The sequence below is a fragment of the Doryrhamphus excisus genome, linkage group LG23 (genome assembly GCF_037039965.1).
Source record: "Doryrhamphus excisus strain RoL-2023G ecotype Guam linkage group LG23, RoL_Dexc_Guam_v1.1, whole genome shotgun sequence".
In the NCBI taxonomy this organism is placed as follows: domain Eukaryota; kingdom Metazoa; phylum Chordata; class Actinopteri; order Syngnathiformes; family Syngnathidae; genus Doryrhamphus; species Doryrhamphus excisus.
In genome coordinates, this window is record NC_136379.1 from 2,747,713 (window position 1) to 2,766,802 (window position 19,090).

At 40.3% G+C, this 19,090-nt stretch overlaps 1 protein-coding gene across 3 annotated transcripts; it reads right to left on the reverse strand.

Moving 5' to 3' along the window:
- Positions 1–1,635: 1,635 nt before the first annotated feature.
- On the reverse strand, positions 1,636–18,974 carry lamp2 (lysosomal-associated membrane protein 2). 3 transcript variants are annotated; one of them, XM_058076598.2, is made up of 9 exons: positions 18,808–18,974; positions 17,415–17,530; positions 16,097–16,307; positions 12,461–12,622; positions 11,559–11,785; positions 11,355–11,474; positions 9,480–9,534; positions 9,234–9,404; positions 1,636–2,484 (listed from the first exon to the last, which is right to left on the reverse strand). In XM_058076598.2, exons 1-9 carry the CDS (start codon positions 18,845–18,847, stop codon positions 2,342–2,344), a joined length of 1,245 nt encoding a protein of 414 aa, XP_057932581.2. In that variant the 5' UTR covers positions 18,848–18,974; the 3' UTR covers positions 1,636–2,341. The 3 variants fall into 3 exon arrangements, with proteins under 3 accessions (XP_057932581.2, XP_057932579.2, XP_057932582.2); XM_058076596.2 differs by lacking the exon at positions 1,636–2,484 and adding an exon at positions 4,443–4,789; XM_058076599.2 differs by lacking the exon at positions 1,636–2,484 and adding an exon at positions 4,911–7,624.
- Positions 18,975–19,090: the final 116 nt, after the last annotated feature.

Here is a 19,090-nt window from a genome sequence, read left to right on the forward strand (position 1 = left end):
ATCATAATCACCATGGCTACTGTCTGTACTGTGTAACAAAACCTCTTCATGAATAAAGCAACATAACCTACACTTTCAACAATACTGTCCCACTGCACAATACAAGATACATAAGGGTATGCCTGGATGAGTTTGGTGTGGAAAACACAGGTTGACCTCCCATACATGCTTAGAATCAGCATTCATCTGTTACAGGGTAAAAACTGTCACAGACAGGTTTGGTTTTGAGTAAGACCTTCACACTCGTCACGGTGTAAAAAGAAGATAAACACCAAATACGAATGAAAAAATAAAATACTCACCCTTTGATGAGGCCTGTTTGAAATGTGGCGTTTAGTCTCACTCTTGGAAGACAGGCTTGGTGGCAAGCATGGAGAGGGAAGATGATGGTGTGTGTCTGGGAGGCGAGACGAGGCCTACATTGCAATAAACACCTTTTACTGTTCTATGGTTATCATCACACAAGGGGTTGGGCTACGCCCCTTAGTGACATTTGTGTACATAACATTTGTAAATCCTTTGGGTTTTGTTGTTGTTTTGACTCTTTCCCTTTGTACGGCCATTTCTCAGGATGAATCTCAATTCATGAACTCAATTCCGAAAACGACAAGGTGGACAATGTCATCAATCACGTGTTTACAGTCTTCTCATATGGAACTGGGAACTGATTATGGGATGCACTCAATTGTAATCTGATGCATGTTCAAATGAAATAAAACCATTACCATACTGGGACACAGGGATCAAACTGAGGAAATGTTTGTGTTTTGGGGGTTTTGGGACCCCCCTGACCTGAGGTTGTTTAACAGTTGTCCTTCTACTACATTCATTCATTCATTCATTCATTTTCTACCACTTTTTCCTCACGAGGGTCGCGGGGGTGCTGGAGCCTATCCCAGCTGTGTGCGGGCGAGAGGCGGGGTACACCCTGGACTGGTGGCCAGCCAATCACAGGGCACATATAGACAAACAACCATTCACACTCACATTCATACCTATGGACAATTTGGAGTGGCCAATTAACCTAGCATGTTTTTGGAATGTGGGAGGAAACCGGAGTACCCGGAGAAAACCCACGCATGCACGGGGAGAACATGCAAACTCCACACAGAGATGCCCAAGGGTGGAATTGAACCCTGTTCTCCTAGCTGTGAGGTCTGCGCGCTAACCACTAGACCTCTTTCATTACATGTTTGACTAAATTCTATAAATGTGAAGCGCCCCACTCCCACAGATGAACGGAGCAACGTTTGGTAATGCCATGTCATTTTAGGATTTAGAAGGTTTTAACTGTTGCTGAATGCACAGAGCCTCCTTTCCACCAAATTGCAGATGCATCTGAATGGTTTCTTAATACTCCATGACAGTTATCATCATTAAATGTTGCACACAACTAATTTTGTCTGACTTTAACTGTGCATCTTTACAGAAACAAATTCCAAATTGTACACTTTTAAGGTGAGGTTCCTCTGTACTCCAAAAAGTGGAAGCTGTCATAGCGCTATTATTTTATACATTTTCACGCCCTTAAACAAGCAAAGTCAAACAGCCAGTGGACAACCTTTGAAGCCAAGTCACAAGACCGCTGGTGTGCAGTAAAATAGGGAGCCACAACTCTACAATAAAGGACAGCGCTACAAAACAAGAACCAAACTTTTATTTCATTCGTCCCGCCCTCCCCTTTCCATCCCAACTCGTGTTTTGAAGTAAGCTCATCACGTGACATTCTTCTCGAGCAAAGCAATTGAACGGTGATCTAACGGAAAGGCACAAAACTGTTGATTGGGGGGGGGGGCATGGTTAGTGATCGACTGTGCAAAGCTGAGGATCCCACCAAAAAACTATCAAGCAGTGTGTGTTTCTGTGTGTAATGAGCCTGTTTAAAGCCTGAAAACAATCCACAAGTTGAGCTATTTAGCATAAAATGAAATGTAAAAAGTGTTAGTGTCCCTTCTCATGTCAATATTGTGTGTATTTAGTGAAAAACCCAGGATTTACGGCCATTCAAGTCAATGTGCTATAGCTTGCATGTACATTCATTCATTCTATACAGGAGGTTCATGTACATGTACATGTATATTATTATTGTACAGGGCTCTGTTTCAGGGCTGGACATGCAGTCTCGACTCGTCTTCAACTTTAAAGTGCATGGTTTGAATGCACGATTACATTGGAATACTGTAGTTTGATTCAGTCACTGGCAAGGAAGAAGACAACCAGCGTGGCGGCAGCTGGGATGCATGACGGTGGGATAAGCTCATGGTTACATTTTCAAATGGGGAAGGGAGAAAAAGGTTTTTTTTTTTGGGGGGGGGGGGGGGGGTGAGAGGCCAGAAGCACTTTATACAGACTGATAGCCAGTGCGACTCTTCCTCCGGCCAATCAGGTAAGAGATAAGCACAAGGACGATAAGGAAGCTGAGGGCCACGCCCACCGCAATGGGCACCAAAAAGCTCAAATCAGAGTCCAGGAAGCATTCCTCAGCTGATAAGCACACAAAGAAAGACACACACAAGAGATAGCAGAGATTAGTGGTGGGTTTGCTTTTGGGGGTCAGGGGCACGGCGACAAAAGGGGGAAGCAAGGAATGTTAAAAACCTTCATAGCGGTGAGAAGATGCCTGGAAATATCACTAAAGAATTCAAGTTCACATTTCTTATTTCAGACAGGCGGTAGGAACAGACGGATAGAAAGACTCATTTGACATGTTGGGGAAAACTCTATTCATGGAACATGTTATATTGGTATGCAAATAAAGTGCCTAATAGTGTAAAAATATGATAACAAATCAGCACAGCAGCCAACAAATAGTCCCTCATATAACCTTTTTATAAAGTCTTCAAATGAACGGGGGTGTCCAAACCTTTTCCACTGACAGCCACGTGGTGTTATTTATTTTCCAAATATTTTAACTTTCTTCATATGGGATGTCTGATAATAATTGGCCTGACACCAGCATGAAATGGGTTATCGGTTGATATTGAGATGAGATTTTTCCCGATTGTGAAAAACGATATTTAAAAAATGCTGTATACAACACCCAATGTGTTCATTGCAGCACAGGAGATATGTCATGTGATACATTATGAGAGTTGGACAATATCGGCATCTCGGTTGTCGGCAAAAAGCCAATATCGGACATCCCTGATAATCTTCATAAATTTTATTTCCGTAATATTATGATTTTATTCCTGTAATATTATGACTTATTCCCGAGGCTAATTTTCCATGAAATACAACTTATTTTGTTTTGTTTCTCCGAATCAGCTTTATATTTTTCATAATACTACAACTTTAAAAAATTTATTTTCTTGATTCCAACTTTATGCTACTAAAAATAGATAGTAATGTAATATGACGAGGAAACTATCATAAAATTAAGTCAATTTCTCATTAGATTTCTTAATATTTTGACACTTAAAATCGGGATTCTTAAAAATTACTTTTTTATTTTTTTGTTAAATTATATCTTAGAATATGCCGCTGGCCAATAAAAACTACTGTCACTGGTCTCAAATGGCCCCACGAGGCGCATTTTAGACACCCCGTACTAAGCTAACATACTAAACTATGCTTTTTTTTGGTATTGTGTTAATGTGAGTGTACTTTAGAGGTGTTCATAGCGTTTGTAGTGACATAAATATTTAGTTTAACTGCCACAGATTTAGCCCTGAGTTATGCTAACATAACCCGTATAAAGACTTAAAATCAACATTTATGTTAAACCAACTAGTGTCTACTGGTTTGTGCTTGTAAAACGACTTCAGAAGCACTGACAGACGGACATTTAGCTTGACTATAGCTGCTAAAATTACTAAGCTTAGGATAAAACAATGACAAATGAAAATTTCACAACTAAACCGCCAAAAAGTCAAAAAAGTTACAAGCCAAGAATTATGCACAGCTAAATGATTAAAGTAAGTGTTTAATATTTTGGTTTAGTGTAAAGGTTCTGGCAGTTGTCACATTTATGGGCAGCCATTTTGTTTTACTGGTTTTGGCGCTAATACGAAGATAAAAAGCTATACATCTATGGAGATCATGATGAAAAATTTTAAATCAGACTGGAAATTTAGCTCAGCATTTATATTCCCAAAATGTTAAATCAAGGCCTCACCTACTGTCCAGACATGAGTGGTATCCCTCATATTTTGGCACATTTGTATTCCCACAATGTCAAACCAAGGGCGTTAGCAGTGTGCTAAATTAATGGCAATCATGCTGAGCTAAATGCTACGATAAGCTAAGATAAAATAAACTTACGTTTTCTGTCCATGCACACGCGCTATCCCTCATCTTTTAGCTAGATGACATATTTATATTCCCAAAATGTCAAATCCAGGCCATCGGTAGTCATTCAAGATGTGTGCAAAATGTATGCCAATTATGCTGAGCTAGAGTAAGCTCATTTTACATGAACTGTCCGATTGGTATATGATTGGTATCCCTCATCTTTTAGGTACAAAATCATATTTCCTTTCCCAAAATGTCAAATTTAGGCCATTAGTAGTTGGTCAAGATGCAGAACAAAAATCGAAATGCCAACACCAAACAGCAACACTGACAGAGAGGAACACAGGCAGCGGTTCTGCGAGTTCAAAGAAGGGGTGAAATGAAGAGAAAAATCATGAGGAGCCTAAAAGTGCCTAGAAAGACTCGTAACCGCTGGCCATGTTTCTCTTTCTCCCGATGAAGTAGGCCAGCAGAACGATAAGAATGAGAACAAGCAGGGCAACTCCGACAGCTACGGGAACGAGGAAGTTCTCCGAGTCCATCTGGCATTCCTCAGCTAGATGAGAGTGAAGAGAGCAAAGGTCAGCGTCTTAGGGAATAACAATACAAGTAAGGAAAAGAGGGTGTACTACGGGCACAAATGGGAGGTTAGTCAAATAAATACATGTATACTCAAATGAGCCAGGACAGCAACACTTTTATTTGCATGAATTCCAAAAATCTTTAAAAGACCAAGTCTGTGAATTCCAGTTTGTGACAGCATCACACAGATTCCCTTTGTTTGTGCGACACCGAGGGAGGAATAATTCTCATCACAATAAGCCAAATATCAGCTCATTAAAATGAATCACGAGTGCTTATACTTAGCAAAGGCACGATTTATACGGTGGTGGCTGATTTTGTGGCAAAGTGAGAAAATGTTGCTTGAGACAGACACAAAGCTGAAAACATGAGCGGCAGTTGGTGACAAGCTCCCCTTTGCGTTGCTGCGATTGCTGAAACGCACGTATACACACACACACACACACACACACACACACACACACACCAAGTCCTGGGTAAGCAACATTTTAAAATGCGAAAAAACACCACAAAAAAAGTCAAACTGCTGCCCCAGTTCAAACATACAAAGGAGTATTAGGCCTAAAAAACAGCAATGATAATGAGAATAAAGTTGAAATTGTTCAAGAAAAGCTTTTTAAACGTACAAATATAATGCCAAATATTACATTCATTCATTTTCTACCGCTTTTCCTCACGAGGGTCGCGGGGGTGCTGGAGCCTATCCCAGCTGTCTTGGGGCGAGAGGCGGGGTACACCCTGGACTGGTGGCCAGCCAATCACAGGGCACATATAGACAAACAACCATTCACACTCACATTCATACCTATGGACAATTTGGAGTGGCCAATTAACCTAGCATGTTTTTGGAATGTGGGAGGAAACCGGAGTACCCGGAGAAAAGCTGTGAGGTCTGCACGCTAACCACTCGACTGCCGTGCAGCCCCCCAAATTTTACAATTTCATTATATTTTCAGAGAAATACAAGAAAAAAATTCTTGTAACATTCAGACCTTTTCTCATTATCTAACAATTGAAGTTATTCCAGTAATTGTTTGACTTTTTCTTTGTGAGTTTACAATTCCAATTGTTCTTGTTTTTGCATTTTTATTGTAACTTTGCCTCTCAATTTGGAATTAATACTCCTTTGTAGCACCAAACCCAAAGAGCAACACACACGCAAAAAGAAAAGCAAAGAAAAAAGACACAAGCTGCTGTTCTCCTGAGCTTCTGGTAGTGCTGCAGTGCTGCCTCTGATGGATGAGGATGATTGAGGATGCTATCACACCAACATTTTGGCTTCAGGTGCAACACAGAAACCCCCATAATATTTTAGAAACAAAAATAGGATGTTTTTGTTGTCATAGTGTTATTGAAAAGTTGTCTATATTTCCAATTCATCATAATGTATCCCAAATCTTGAGAATGGTCACCAGAATTGTGCCACAGTTTCAATGTGAAAAGTGGTTTGTGTGTTGCTGTATCTCAAATTGGGATTCGTCCATGTTACGATACTCAAATGAGACTAATGCAACAGTTGCAGTCACATGACCAGGTAACATATTAACTTGACTGCAGCCTACAGAGCCTGGAACACAGCACATTAGCATCATCATCATGTGACATGGTTTCCAAGTACAAATTGCAAAGAAAAACAACATAATCTTAGTGCATTTACATGAAAATCTATTTTAAATGAAAGTATCTACACAATGGCTTCCCTTTTCAGAAACTAGTGTCTAGCACAGAAAATACTTCTTTAGACTGACGTGTGCAAGTGTCCACAGACCCTTTTAGCAGCAGACGCTGTGATGTGTCTCAGCAATGGTTTGATTGTTCCAGATTTTTCTCAGCGTAACACATCAAAACGTCTTCTGGGGAGGGGGGAGGGGGGGGGGGGTTGTCAAAAAGGTCTGTCAGACATTCTAAACCAACACAAATCTAATGTTGCTCCCGCTCTGCAGGGCCAAACATTGGCTAATGTTTCCTTTCACTACTCTTGACAGTGCACACTTTCACTTTCCCTTGGTTAATGACTGTTTTAGCAAAGACAACTGAACTATCTTTTTATACTGGAGTCAAGGATTTTCATCTAAATTCTAAAGGAAATATTCATTTTCTTCAGTGTAAATGATTATGGGCATGTTAACTCAAACAAATATAAAGGAAGAAAATGTCAAATGAAAGGTGCAAAGAGATGAAATCATGTCAAAGGAAACAAAAAAGAAGAGTGTCAGCAGAGCAAATGCAAGGTTGTAAAGTTGCATCTAAACAAAGTCCCTACTGCGCCATGTTATTTATTATATATATGCCGAAAAGATTTTGCCTTTGGTCTGATGACATTATATTTGACATGGGTTCACACCAACAAATGTACATTTTGCATTTGCTCCTTCACAAAAAAAAACTAATATTGGAGAATGAGAACAAAAACAGAATAAAACAAAAATGTGGTGCAGACAAGTTTGGTCCTTGGGGGGGAAAAAAAACATTATTGTCCCTGCAGACTCTCAGAAATGCTCTTTGTGCATGTTTAACATGTCATCATGATTTCAATTTATTTGACAGGCGTAAGAAAAGATATTTCTGAAGGAGGGGTAAATTGTCAAGAGCCAATTGAGTTCATTGCACATGAATCCAAGGACCAGGCTTCCCTGCCATATTTGATAAGTGATCTGCAAAGTGGCTTCTCAAAGGGTCTGATATCCAACATAAGTCTTTCTTCGACCAATCACATAAGCGATCACTACAATGACAATCAAGCCAGCCAGAGCAGCGCCAACAATGATTGGGATTAAGATGCTGGTGTCATCCAACGGACACTCATGGGCTGCAGATGAAAAGAGAGTCAGTCAATGAGCGCGTCACAGATTTCTATCCCTCATCCACTGTGTGGTACCTACTCCTCTCACCCCATTTTTAAATCATCTCATTTTTAAATGGCAAATGTCAAACGGCACTGGGAATATTTCTATCATCAAATTGTATTATTTCAACTATAGCAGGGGTCGGGAACCTTTTTGGCTAAGAGAGCCATGAAGGCCAGATATTTTAAAATGTGTATCTGTGAGAGCCATATACATTTTTTTAAACATTGAATGCAATAAAATGTGTGCATTTTTATGTAAGACCAACAGTTTTAGATATAATGGGCTCTAATTGTGTAGACCAGGCACACTACCGCACGCCAATGGGGTGTGGCCAGCACACTTTCGTGAGCAGCGCAGTGTCTAATAATAAATCAAATACTTGTTGCCATTAATACAACTTCTGCTGCTGCATAATTTTGCACCATACTCAGTATATTTCATTCTTTTGGCCATCTTTAGCTAGGTGACTATTTGACTAAAGGAGAAAAGTTTATATTTACATGTTGACATCTCAATGACCGAGTAGACTACCGCATTACCCAGTAATAATCGAGTTTTGGTGTTTGACCTGGAAAATACAGTGCATCCGGAAATGAGTTTGGAATGAGGCTGTAACATGACAAAATGTAGAAAAAGTGAAGCGCTGTGAATACTTTCCGGATGCACTGTATCTTCAAGAAAGATGGATATGGTCGGCCGTATTGCAGTAGAAAATAGATGGACGAATAAAATGCATAAAAAAGTTGTTGATTTTTAATATTATTTAATTTAATATTATTTCTGTGATGTTTACTTTAAAATGTTAGCAAAAATACATTTTTATTGTGGTAAGAAATGCTTGACAGCCAGATACAGTCATCAAAAGAGCCCTACCTGGCTCCCGAGCCATAGGTTCCCTACCTCTGAACTATAGTATCAGGTCAGTCAGTGTTCCAAGTGTACTGAAGCTTTGGGTGCTGCTGGTGTGCTTTTACAGCTTCCCAAAGTATTATTTTTAAATGGAAGGTGGCTAAACTGCCCCAAAACAAGGCAACTTGGGCAGAGTAGAGTTGAGCCAGTACTGTGTGGTGAAATTTGTGACACCTAAATATTGTTAATTGATGCAGGACAAGTTTGTCATTTCAATTAATATCTTGTGTGACCATGATTGTATATTGTACATGATGTACTGAAAACTCTTATAGTCAAAACATTTTACTGGCCACATAAAAACCCATGAAAAAAAAACATTTAAAAAATATACCTGTTTCAATTGGGATTTTTACTTGTGTTAGATGTTTTGTGTGCATAATACTTAAGATATATTTTAATTTTGTGCATTTATGACTACAATGTATCTGTACTCCTCATATTATTTAACATAGATGTAGTGTGGGGTACACTGTCGTCATCCATGACCTTGCATTGTAATGGGTTATGGTCGTTGTAGTTAGTGGCGGTGCACAATCTGTCGATCAATGTTATGAGATGTCAGTGACTTTATACATTCATACAATATAATATTGTATGAATTAAATAACGACATTATAGTTGGATAAACGACAAAAGATCACAACAGAAGAAAAGTACCTGTGCTGAAAAGGCCCTTCTTCACTCCAAAGGGCTGCACTTGAAGGTCAAACGTGAAGACGCTAAGTTGGCTGGTGATGGTGTAGTTCTGCTCCTTGTTGCACATGTACGAGCTGCCCACAGACGCCTCCCACAGGCTCAGGCTGCTGTTCCCCTCAGAGAAGGCCGCGCCTTGAAAAAAATGCAGATCAATGCTTGTCTCATTTCAAGATATGTGGTCAAAGTAGTTGAAATAACTTGGATTACCAGAACTCAGTGTTGCGGTGACATTCATTTCCTGGAGGCGGAATTTTTTGGTGTCCTGTCAAGAGGAAACAAATCACATGTGAAGGGGAAGAGGAGTCCTCATCTTGGAGTCAGCCTGATGTGGGCCAACTCTTCAAGTCATGATCCACCATGTTTTTTGCGTTGCTAAAAAGTAGGGTTGGCCGATATTTTTTCTATAATGATAGGAAAATGACTCAGACCGGTGTAAATGATAAACGTAAACAAGCCAAATTAATGACATATACATTAGGTTGAATCAAATGCCGTCATTGTGAGGAGAAGAAACATTTGTGTGGGGAAGTATTTACTCGATAGAATGCTCAATCATGGGGAAAAAAATCATAATTAAGTTAAAATGGCAATAAACACCAATTCTCATGTCCTCTTGCAGAGCTTGGAAGCTGGCAGGGGTTAGTGTGTGTGCGACGCGGACTCGGTGAGCATATTTTCACGACGTTGTGTTTAACGGCTTTAATGTAAGCAACGTTTTACAATGTCCGACGACAGTGTGCAGGTTCAGAGTGAAAAAGTACGAGAAGCACCTTTATTTTAGAACACATCCGTGACCGCCCTGTGACATAAGAGCGCCGTTTGTCCTATGTCTTTGTAAACAAGAGTGTCATAAAAAATATCTTCCAAGTGCATTCGGAATAGCATGGGTGACTACATCTTCCTTAATCACAAGCACAGGCGACGCACTTCAAAACCGGTTGCCATTCAAACAAGAAAATGCAACACCAACATGCAGACATGTCTGCGGTGTACCGTGGTGAAGCTCGTTTCACTTTGGACGTTGGGTATGAGGCTCCGTAGGTACATTGGTAGCCCCCCCCACTCTGCCCGAACTGCTGTGTCATGTTGCGGGGAGCTCGCATGGGAAGTGCTGGTGTAACCGCTGGGTGTTTATACCTATAGCCCGTCAATAAATTACTATTGCGTTGAAGAGACTAGTTTGTTTAAAAAATAAAATTATATATTCTAAATCACACCACAAATTGACCTATAATCATGTCAAATGATTAGTCCGCCCTAAAACGTATTTTCCAATTTTATCTTCGATTAGATAAGGGACCTGACTCACAGAGGTTTGTTCCAAAAGCCAAACAATATTGTTGGTCATGCTGCGTAATAAAGTACAGTAAAGTCTCGTTATATCGATATTTTCGGGAGTCGGAAAAAATACCGATATAACCGGACTATCCATATATCCGATCCTGCGCCGAACTGCATTAAAAGTGGGCGGAAGGCGCGAGGGATGGGTGTTTTCCGCTGTGTGTGCTGCACTCTGGTGGTGGAAGTGTGAAAAATAAAGTTGACTGGAAGCAGCCGTTCGCCGTGTTCTTTTTTGGTATTGAAATCCTTAAGTAAAGATTGATTTAAGCTGCTTTTGTATCGATATAAGCAGACCAAATTGGCTGGCGGGAGATGAAAAGGGCATCGTAGTAACCGGATTGTCATAATAACCGTGTATCGTACTAACAGAGCTAATTATATCATAAAATACTAGAAATTTGCCGGAAAATGAAAATAGTATCGTAATAAGTAGTAATTTGTTTTAACCGATATCGATATAACAAGACTTTACTGTAATTTCAGCAATACTTTGATTGCATTATCTTAATGCTTTGAAAAGCTCTTTTCATAACCATATTAAATTCCACAAATTCATGTTTGTAATGAAAGCTTATTATTAAAAAAATAATAACAAAAAGAAAATAAAATCAGAAGCTAAAAAATGTGAATTGTGGCATCCCTAATCTAAACAAGAGCACAAACTCTTATGATTATATGTGTATTATTATATATTTATTAGGTGGCAAATTGATAGAAAAGAAATTGTTATTGAGTACTCACATTAGTGAATGCCAACGTGATGGTCATGGTGTTAGAAACCAACACCAGCTCGCTGCTGTTGCCACCACACGATCCAGACACAGTGGTCCTGTTGGGGTCCAGGTTGATCTCCTCATACTTCTAATGAAGGGGGGGGTGGGGGGGGGGTAGACATTCATTAATTAGCTCCATTCCAAAAGGTGTTTAAAGAAGGATCATACAAACCTCTCCTTGCTTGACGCCGATTCGCAGGCCGAAGTTTGCCAACAGGCAGGCTGTGCTGTTGTCATCCGGTTTGATGCTGTACTTCCCGGTGGAGGGTGTGGGCATGGTTGGAGTGGGTGTGGTTGTAGGAGGAGGGGCAGGGGTGGTGACGTTTGTGACGGGAGCTACTGTGGTGGCGTTGTGCGTGGTGGGAGCGGGGGTGGGCAGATCGGCAGCACAGGTGGTCACTGCGAGGCGGAAAAGGAAGAGAGGGAGGTGAATGTTTTTAACAGTCAGGAGGATGAAGGGTGTGCTCACACCAGGTCATCCGTACGATGATGGACTTGGACTGATTCCCCTTCCCTCTCATGGCCCCCACTGGCCTGCGCTGACACACAGCATTCCTGCCATGTGATGTTCACTTATCCCATCACATCTTTCCTGCTGTTTAATTTTAATTTCTCTGAATGGGTGAAACATTTTCAGACTTAAAGTCATTCTGATTATTTATTTTGTACAAGGTTTCAGATTTGATTATTTTGTATAAGGTTGACAAAGTCAATTAGGAGGGGGGTCTTTTAATTAAATTAAAACAGGGGATCTTTATTACGTAGACAAATGTAGTTGTGGGTGGGTTTCACTTTTCATCATTTTTCATCATTTTGAGTCTTTGTATTTTATTTCTATAGTGAATTGTGTCAGTTATCATTAAATAGCCTGTAAGGAGCTGCCACATTCTGGTCATTTGATCATTTTGCTGCATGTGCATGGAATCATGACGTGCATGAGACCACGTCTTCCAATTGTGCCACGCCTGGGTGCAATTGAGTGCACTATCACGTTAAATTTGTGCCTTCAGCATGAAAGGATTGCCCGGGTGTGAGTACAACTTAAGACTAAGTGAGGCCAAGCCTTTTTCTTACAGTTCTTGCTCTGTGTGCCGTTGCTGACGAAAGCCTGGATGAGCATGTTCCACAGGGTTTGATTGACCGACTCGGCCTGAATGGTCTCTTTGCTGTTGCAGGAGTAGCAGGTGTCCATGCCGACGTCGGTGATGTGAGGCCTCACGGTCACAGAAACGGTTTCTGAAGAAAAAACAGAGTCAAGGGTTAAAGTCAACTGAATGTTGAGCAAAAGTGAAACAGCAGAGAAGCACCTTTGTTCTTTTTTTCCTTTCACATGGAAAGTTGTTTGAAAGTGGAGCTAGTTGTCATTCTGGTCCATTTCAGCTCTGAAGGGAGCGCAGCCAACACAATGGAACAACAGCATCATAATTCAAGCTGTGCTCACGTTAAACAGTGAAACAAGCAAAAGTGAACTGAGAGCACTTCAAGATTGTTGGTCAGTTTCAGAGGGGTTGGAAAATCTTTGGGGTGACCTGAATGGGGATGTGCACAAGAAATGCCCTATAGGACATGTTTAGAAGTCTTTGGCAAGGGAGAGTGATCAAATACAAGTCAAAATGTGCTGAATGGGCATTTGATATTTGATGCATTTCCCCTCTGACTTTCATTATTATCCCTCCAGGAACGTCAGGAAAACTTGCTGTTTTAAGAGGGTTCACTTTAGTTCACTTATGTCCATTGTAGAAAGTGTGAATATTTTGTGTGAACATAAAGTCTTAGAGCGCCTGTGTGCTATTTGTTCTTACCAAAGAGCTTTAAACTAATTCAAAAGCCAAGCAGGCTGCCCAAAACCCGGCATGGCATGTTGCTAATGTGCTAATGATGCTTCCTGTGTCTGTGAAATGTATTTCATTATGGGGAAAGCCAATAATTTAATATTATGTAATACTTTTTTTTAATAGGGGAAGCACTCTTTGAATGTTCTTAACTCCTGTTTCACTACCGGTGTTGTATTGTATTGTTACAAATAATGCTGCCTCTGTCAATATCCTGTTCTTTTTCAGGCTACAAACTAAGCAGAGCTAAATCAACAGCACCTCTGCTGGTTGGAACCAAGTATCACACTCTAATTTATCACAATTGCTCAAGAAAACAATGAATTAACAATGCAGGCCACCACACTGTGACTAAATGGTTGCATTTTGCTACGAAAATATGATACATTGCGAGTACATTTTTTTAATCTACTCGTGCATGTGCAACCAGATAAAAAATGTCCTGTATTGATTTGACCAGGGATGTGTTTTATTGCTCACGTTTGGATCTTATTGCAGTTAGACTTTTCTGCCATCTTTGTTTGCACATTTTACCTTGCTCTCACTGTCTCTCCGACGGCAGCTAGCTAGCTAGCTAGCCAGCCAGATTAATCTGCCTTGCCACTGGTCCAGAGATTCCAAATGCGACTTTTAAAAACAGAAATGACAAAACAAGCAATGCCTCACTCTGCATTAGTTTCAGCACCTTGGCACGTTTGTTCCATAGAACAACAGCAGGCATGAACAGAGTGAGGCCTTTTTGTCAGTTTCTTCGTCTCAGTGGTTGGAGGCGGGGTCAGTAGCATCGACACAGAGTACAGAGGCTTAAAAAAAATAAATAAATAAAGCCCACACACATTATAATCACAGTGCTTATAATATACGTCGGCTTTAAAAACAAAAAAAAACAACAAAAAGAAACGATTTTTATCCACGGAAACCTTTTGGTACAGATCCAAGAGCGGTTGATGAAAAAGCAAACGCTTCAAATCACAAACATGATCGGTCATCAGGGTCGTTGTATCAGATGTGGCTGTTGCTCCTAGCAACCGGCTTGTATGTGCGAGGGTGCAGACACCGACTTCATGCCCGGCATCTCTGTCGTGGCGGTGGAGTACTTTTTTTTTTGGCACTAGTAGCATACTGGGGGTGTTCAACATTTGTATAATAATTATTTAAATAACATAAAAATACTAATAATATTTATTATTATTATAAATAAATTGACCAATGTTTTTTTCATAAATACACCAATGAACCTGTAAGGAAAAAAATTAACCTTATGGATAGCTGAACCAAAAACTACTAAAATATCATTGTGAACATGAACCCCACACTAACTGAAACGTATCAAATACCTCCCAGAAGTGCATACAATTCTACACAAGTTCCCAAGCCTTACTTACTTAACCGCCTTAATGTTAGCTAGCTAATGGTAACAAAGCCAACAGGAGAACGCTCAACCGCAGAAGTAAATAGCAACTAAATGCAGCACAACGGAATCATCTCATGGTCAAACTGTGCTATTACACATAGCATCTGAAACCCAGTTGAGGTGACCAAGTTGAGCCCCCCGTCTCCTCCTCCTCCTCCTCTATGTTTCAGCTTTGCAACTTGCATACTCCCCCCGGAACCCAAAAACTTTGGTTTCCAGAACAGGCAGACTGCTCTATGTCGCTCTGTCTTCACCCCCGCATGCACTAGAGTCTCACAAAGAAACACAGCTTACTAACATGTTTTAATTGTTCCTGAATACAAATATTTAGAAAATTGTTGTTCGAATTAATTATTCATAAAGTCATTATTTGTGCCATTCCGAGTACTGTATTCGGTTTCGGCTCTACCCCTAGAGAATACACTAGGTTCTTGGACCACAGCACACAAAAACATACACCTGGCTCCCTGAACTTCTGGCACCAACTCCGGGAGGGCTTGCCATCTCCTCCTTTTTCCTCCATCCACGCCCAGCGCCACTTGTTTTTAAGACCCTTGTCTACTAAGACGTCTTCCCCCGGTTTCATAAATTTAGCCTCTATTGTCCAGAGCCGTTTTGAACGCAGCATAATCGTAGGATTGGACAGCAGCAATTTGAGGCGAAGGGGTTTGGCAATCGCTGCATTCAAAGCCCTATCGCATTCTGATAATGAGCATTTGGAAGTGAGCCCTGAAAGAAGTTTGGAACGGCTCTGAATGCTCGGTCTCAGAGTTTTTTCCTAACATTGGGTCACAGACATCACAGTGAGCCGGGCTTCCTTATATGGGCGTGCCCAGGTAAAAGCTGTACAAGCTGTTAAATGCACCAATCACAGCGGAGTGTGCGTGCCCAGAGGAGGGCCATTGGTGGAATGAATAAAAACAGACTGTTTTGGAAAGCCAAGGAAATACAGCTGGATTAAGTGCTGATTCTGGAAGATCTAGAAAGCTTTCTGTGCAGGTTATTGTGTGTAGCTGCGCTATGAGTCCATAACTCAATAAAAAGTGATAAGAGGTCCCCTTCAATGCACGAAGAAGACGAATGTAGATTAACACAGAAGAAGAAGAAGAAGAAGGCAGGTCAATGTGTGCGACTCGAGGATGGTATTGGACTGGTAATGTATAAGCTGCACCCAAGGGTGGTTAGAGAAGACAGTTGTAGTTAAAATGGGAGGAAATGTCAATATTTACTTTGCAAATCAATTTCGTTATGTTCCCCTAAATTTTCTGCTTGCGTTCCTAAAATTTCAAATTTGGGGCCCACTGTGGTCCTATCAAAAATGGTTAGTCTGGAGCCCTGCCGTCTAATCGATTAATATGCGCAACCCTAATACAAAGTCTGAAAAAGGCATACAGTCATACCTAAGGCTTTGCACTTAGCAGCAAACATCCATATACTCGTTGTAAAGTGAAATGGAGGCATTACCGTTTGACACAGACTTCGGGAAGATGGTGGAGTCGCTGAGGTTGTAGGTGAACGTGATGGAGTCTGCCTGGTACACATTCCCGTTGGCAGTGAATTTCACACTCCAGGAGTGGCCCGCTCCGAAGTTGAGCAGCAGCGTGGAGCTGGTTTCCTCGCACGTACTGCCATCTGACATGACATTGGCGGGAAGCTCAAACTGCACTGTATTGCTCTGAGGCCAGAAGAAACAAAGTTTTATAATTATTAGTAGTAGTAATAGTACAGTGTAATCTGCTTCAGTCGGCCCTGCTTATGTCAACAACTCATTTATGTCCCAGTCCACCGTGTTGTTATTATTTCTAAAAGCCAGATTAAGTTGACATTGATATTCATGGTTGACCGCTTCTGTCCGCATAAAATTAGAAACCAAAAATTTCAGGTAATTTCAATGAGAAATCGGTCCATTTATGTCAACCTCCTCATCGCTAAGCCTGCGTAAAATGCAACTACTGTCTTGCTACACTGCAGAGCTGCAATAATCAAGAAATTGATGATTCATCGATTAATTAATAACTATTTCATCAACTATTGTGGTATTCAAGTCATCTTTTTTTAATTAAAAAATTAATATCCTGTTTCAGCATCTCAAATGCAAATATTTGGAACTGTCCTTTGTCAACCATGAATGTAGAGCTTAGCGTTAGCGTTTTGGCCATCAGCTTTGGCTTTGGTGAGGAGTGATTGACATTTTTGCCTGTTGCTGCCCAAACCACTAACTGTGTTGGGTTTATATTGATTTGATCTGCCTCGGGCTTAACTGATTACTCAGTTAATTGAAACAACAAGCTTCAGATTTTTCAATTAAGAATATAATCATGAGCTGCAGTGTTAAAACGTGCACAAAGTGATTTTCTATTAAGTAGGCTTCAAGTTAAGAGCATCAGCATAGAATTTCCCGCCTCAACTAACAAAATGCATCCATTGTTTAAAAAAAGGTTGTTGGGCACCGGGAGAAAGATTTGCACAAGTATGAAACCTTTACTGTCATTGTAGTCAAGACATACAACAAAAAAGTATAAAATGTACAACGAAATACAATTTTGCAACAAAATTTGCATGAGCAGGTTCCACTGTAGTCTTCTGGGTTTATTTAGGCTTCGGTCCAATATTTTACCAGTGAATAAAAGGAACATCTGCCCAGTGACAGGATATCCACCAGGAAACGTCAACAAGCAAAATGCTGAGTTACAAGAACCTTGGCAGAAACTCCCATCATCAATTCTAAGAGTTGTCTGCGTATCAGTTATGCAAAACTTTTAACCTCAGTGTAGAAACTAACCTTATTGTCAGCCGCCTCATACGAAACGGAGAAATTGACCATGAGGTTGGCATAAAGGCACAACTTGTCATCTTTGTCCTTCACCATCACCTCTGTACCATGTGACGGATGGATTACTAAGAAGACACAAATAAATAATTCAATGCATTTTAGTTGAATAGCAATATTTAACACATTCGTACAATGTATTGGAAATGGCCTTATCTTGGCTCTGATCACTGTAATCTCACCACTGGCTAACTTGGCTCCCAACAAGTTTTGCATTAAGGTGAAATCTAATGTACATCTAACCATGCTCCTTTTCCAAGTTCTATGGATACCACACAATAGCTCTCTGCAGTTTAGTATATAAGCGTCTCCACCCGCTGTTGTAGACGAAAGACCGCATTTATAAAGGCTATATTTTTTTATTATACAAATAATAGTGTTTTTTGTGGTTTTGAAACTAATTCTACGGAATTACACATTTTACAGCTTTCTACAATCGCTGTAATGACAGTTGTGAAAGATATCTGGGTTACAGTCCAACAGGCAATGTGATCCGTAAAACAGGCTGGTTCGAAAGAAATTTATCGTTGCGATTGTTATTTTATCGCTTTTTGTGTAGCAGTTTTGTTAATAAGCGTCAGCGAGCTGAACCGTGACAATGAGTCCAACATTTGCACATAAGAGAAACAATTTGGAACAAAAAGGGCAATATTTATGAATTTGTTTGTGTTGTTTAAGTATAGCCTCCCAAAAATGACGCTACTAGCTTACACGGCTAAATGCATGACATAACGTCGCTAAACTGTAAACAACTACAAGAAGCTAACTGCTAATGTACCGCGATGTTGACGTCTTTTAATCACCATTTATACAATTACAGCATCATTTTGTACAACGTATCACTTACACGAGATCATGATTTTTCAACATTAACTCTAAAACTTTTAGCTTTCCGAAACTAGCTTTAGCCTAACCGTGACGTCGTAAAAGCGCTAACAGTAACACTGCTTTTCACAATTTTAAATGATACACTCCACTTTTAAACTTGTTTCGGTTCTTACATCATACATCTAAACGCATACACCGAAGCGCAATTGCAACATTTTGTCTTAATCTTCATGCTGTAATGTTGACGTATTCGGTAATTAGCATTCGAGCTAACCACATTAGCAAAACACCGCTAAGCTGCCTTGATGCGTCACTCGATGTTGGCTTCATTATGGTGTTTTAGGAATGTTTTAGAATACATCTTTGGCCGAAGTTATTTCACAAGTATCATTTTAGTGCGTTTAAATCATCCTGGAGCTCGGGGCCGACTTACGGATCCCTGTTGCCTTTCCTTGTGTGTCCCAAATCGGCTTCGTTTTTCATTATCATTGAAAAACGATTAATAACAAAAACTTACCGCATCCAAATGCAAGAAGTAAAGAAAAGTATCGGAACATGATGGCCAGGAGGCAGGGAAAGAAAAAAAAAGAGCCGAGCAGTCTTCGTTGTAGACGAGGTTGGCTGACTGACGAGCTGCAGACTGGATAAGGAAATGCAAGTCACATAAAAAGTCATATGACAGGAGGCCAATGTATCACCGTGTGGGACTCCAATAATGTGCTTCTAGAACTATTTTACACCGTACTGCTGCACTGAAGTCACTTTAAAAGCTACCAGTCACTTGTTACACAATCCACAAA

Bases quoted from the DNA above. Each gene is read 5' to 3' on its own strand.
- lamp2 (XM_058076598.2), bottom strand. From the start codon at position 18,847: ATGTTCCGATACTTTTCTTTACTTCTTGCATTTGGATGCG. The intron at 17,531-18,807 runs GTAAGTTTTTGT...GTGTCTTCTTAG, and splicing joins ACTTCTTGCATTTGGATGCG to TAATCCATCCGTCACATGGT. The intron at 16,308-17,414 runs GTTAGTTTCTAC...TTCTGGCCTCAG, and splicing joins ATGAGGCGGCTGACAATAAG to AGCAATACAGTGCAGTTTGA.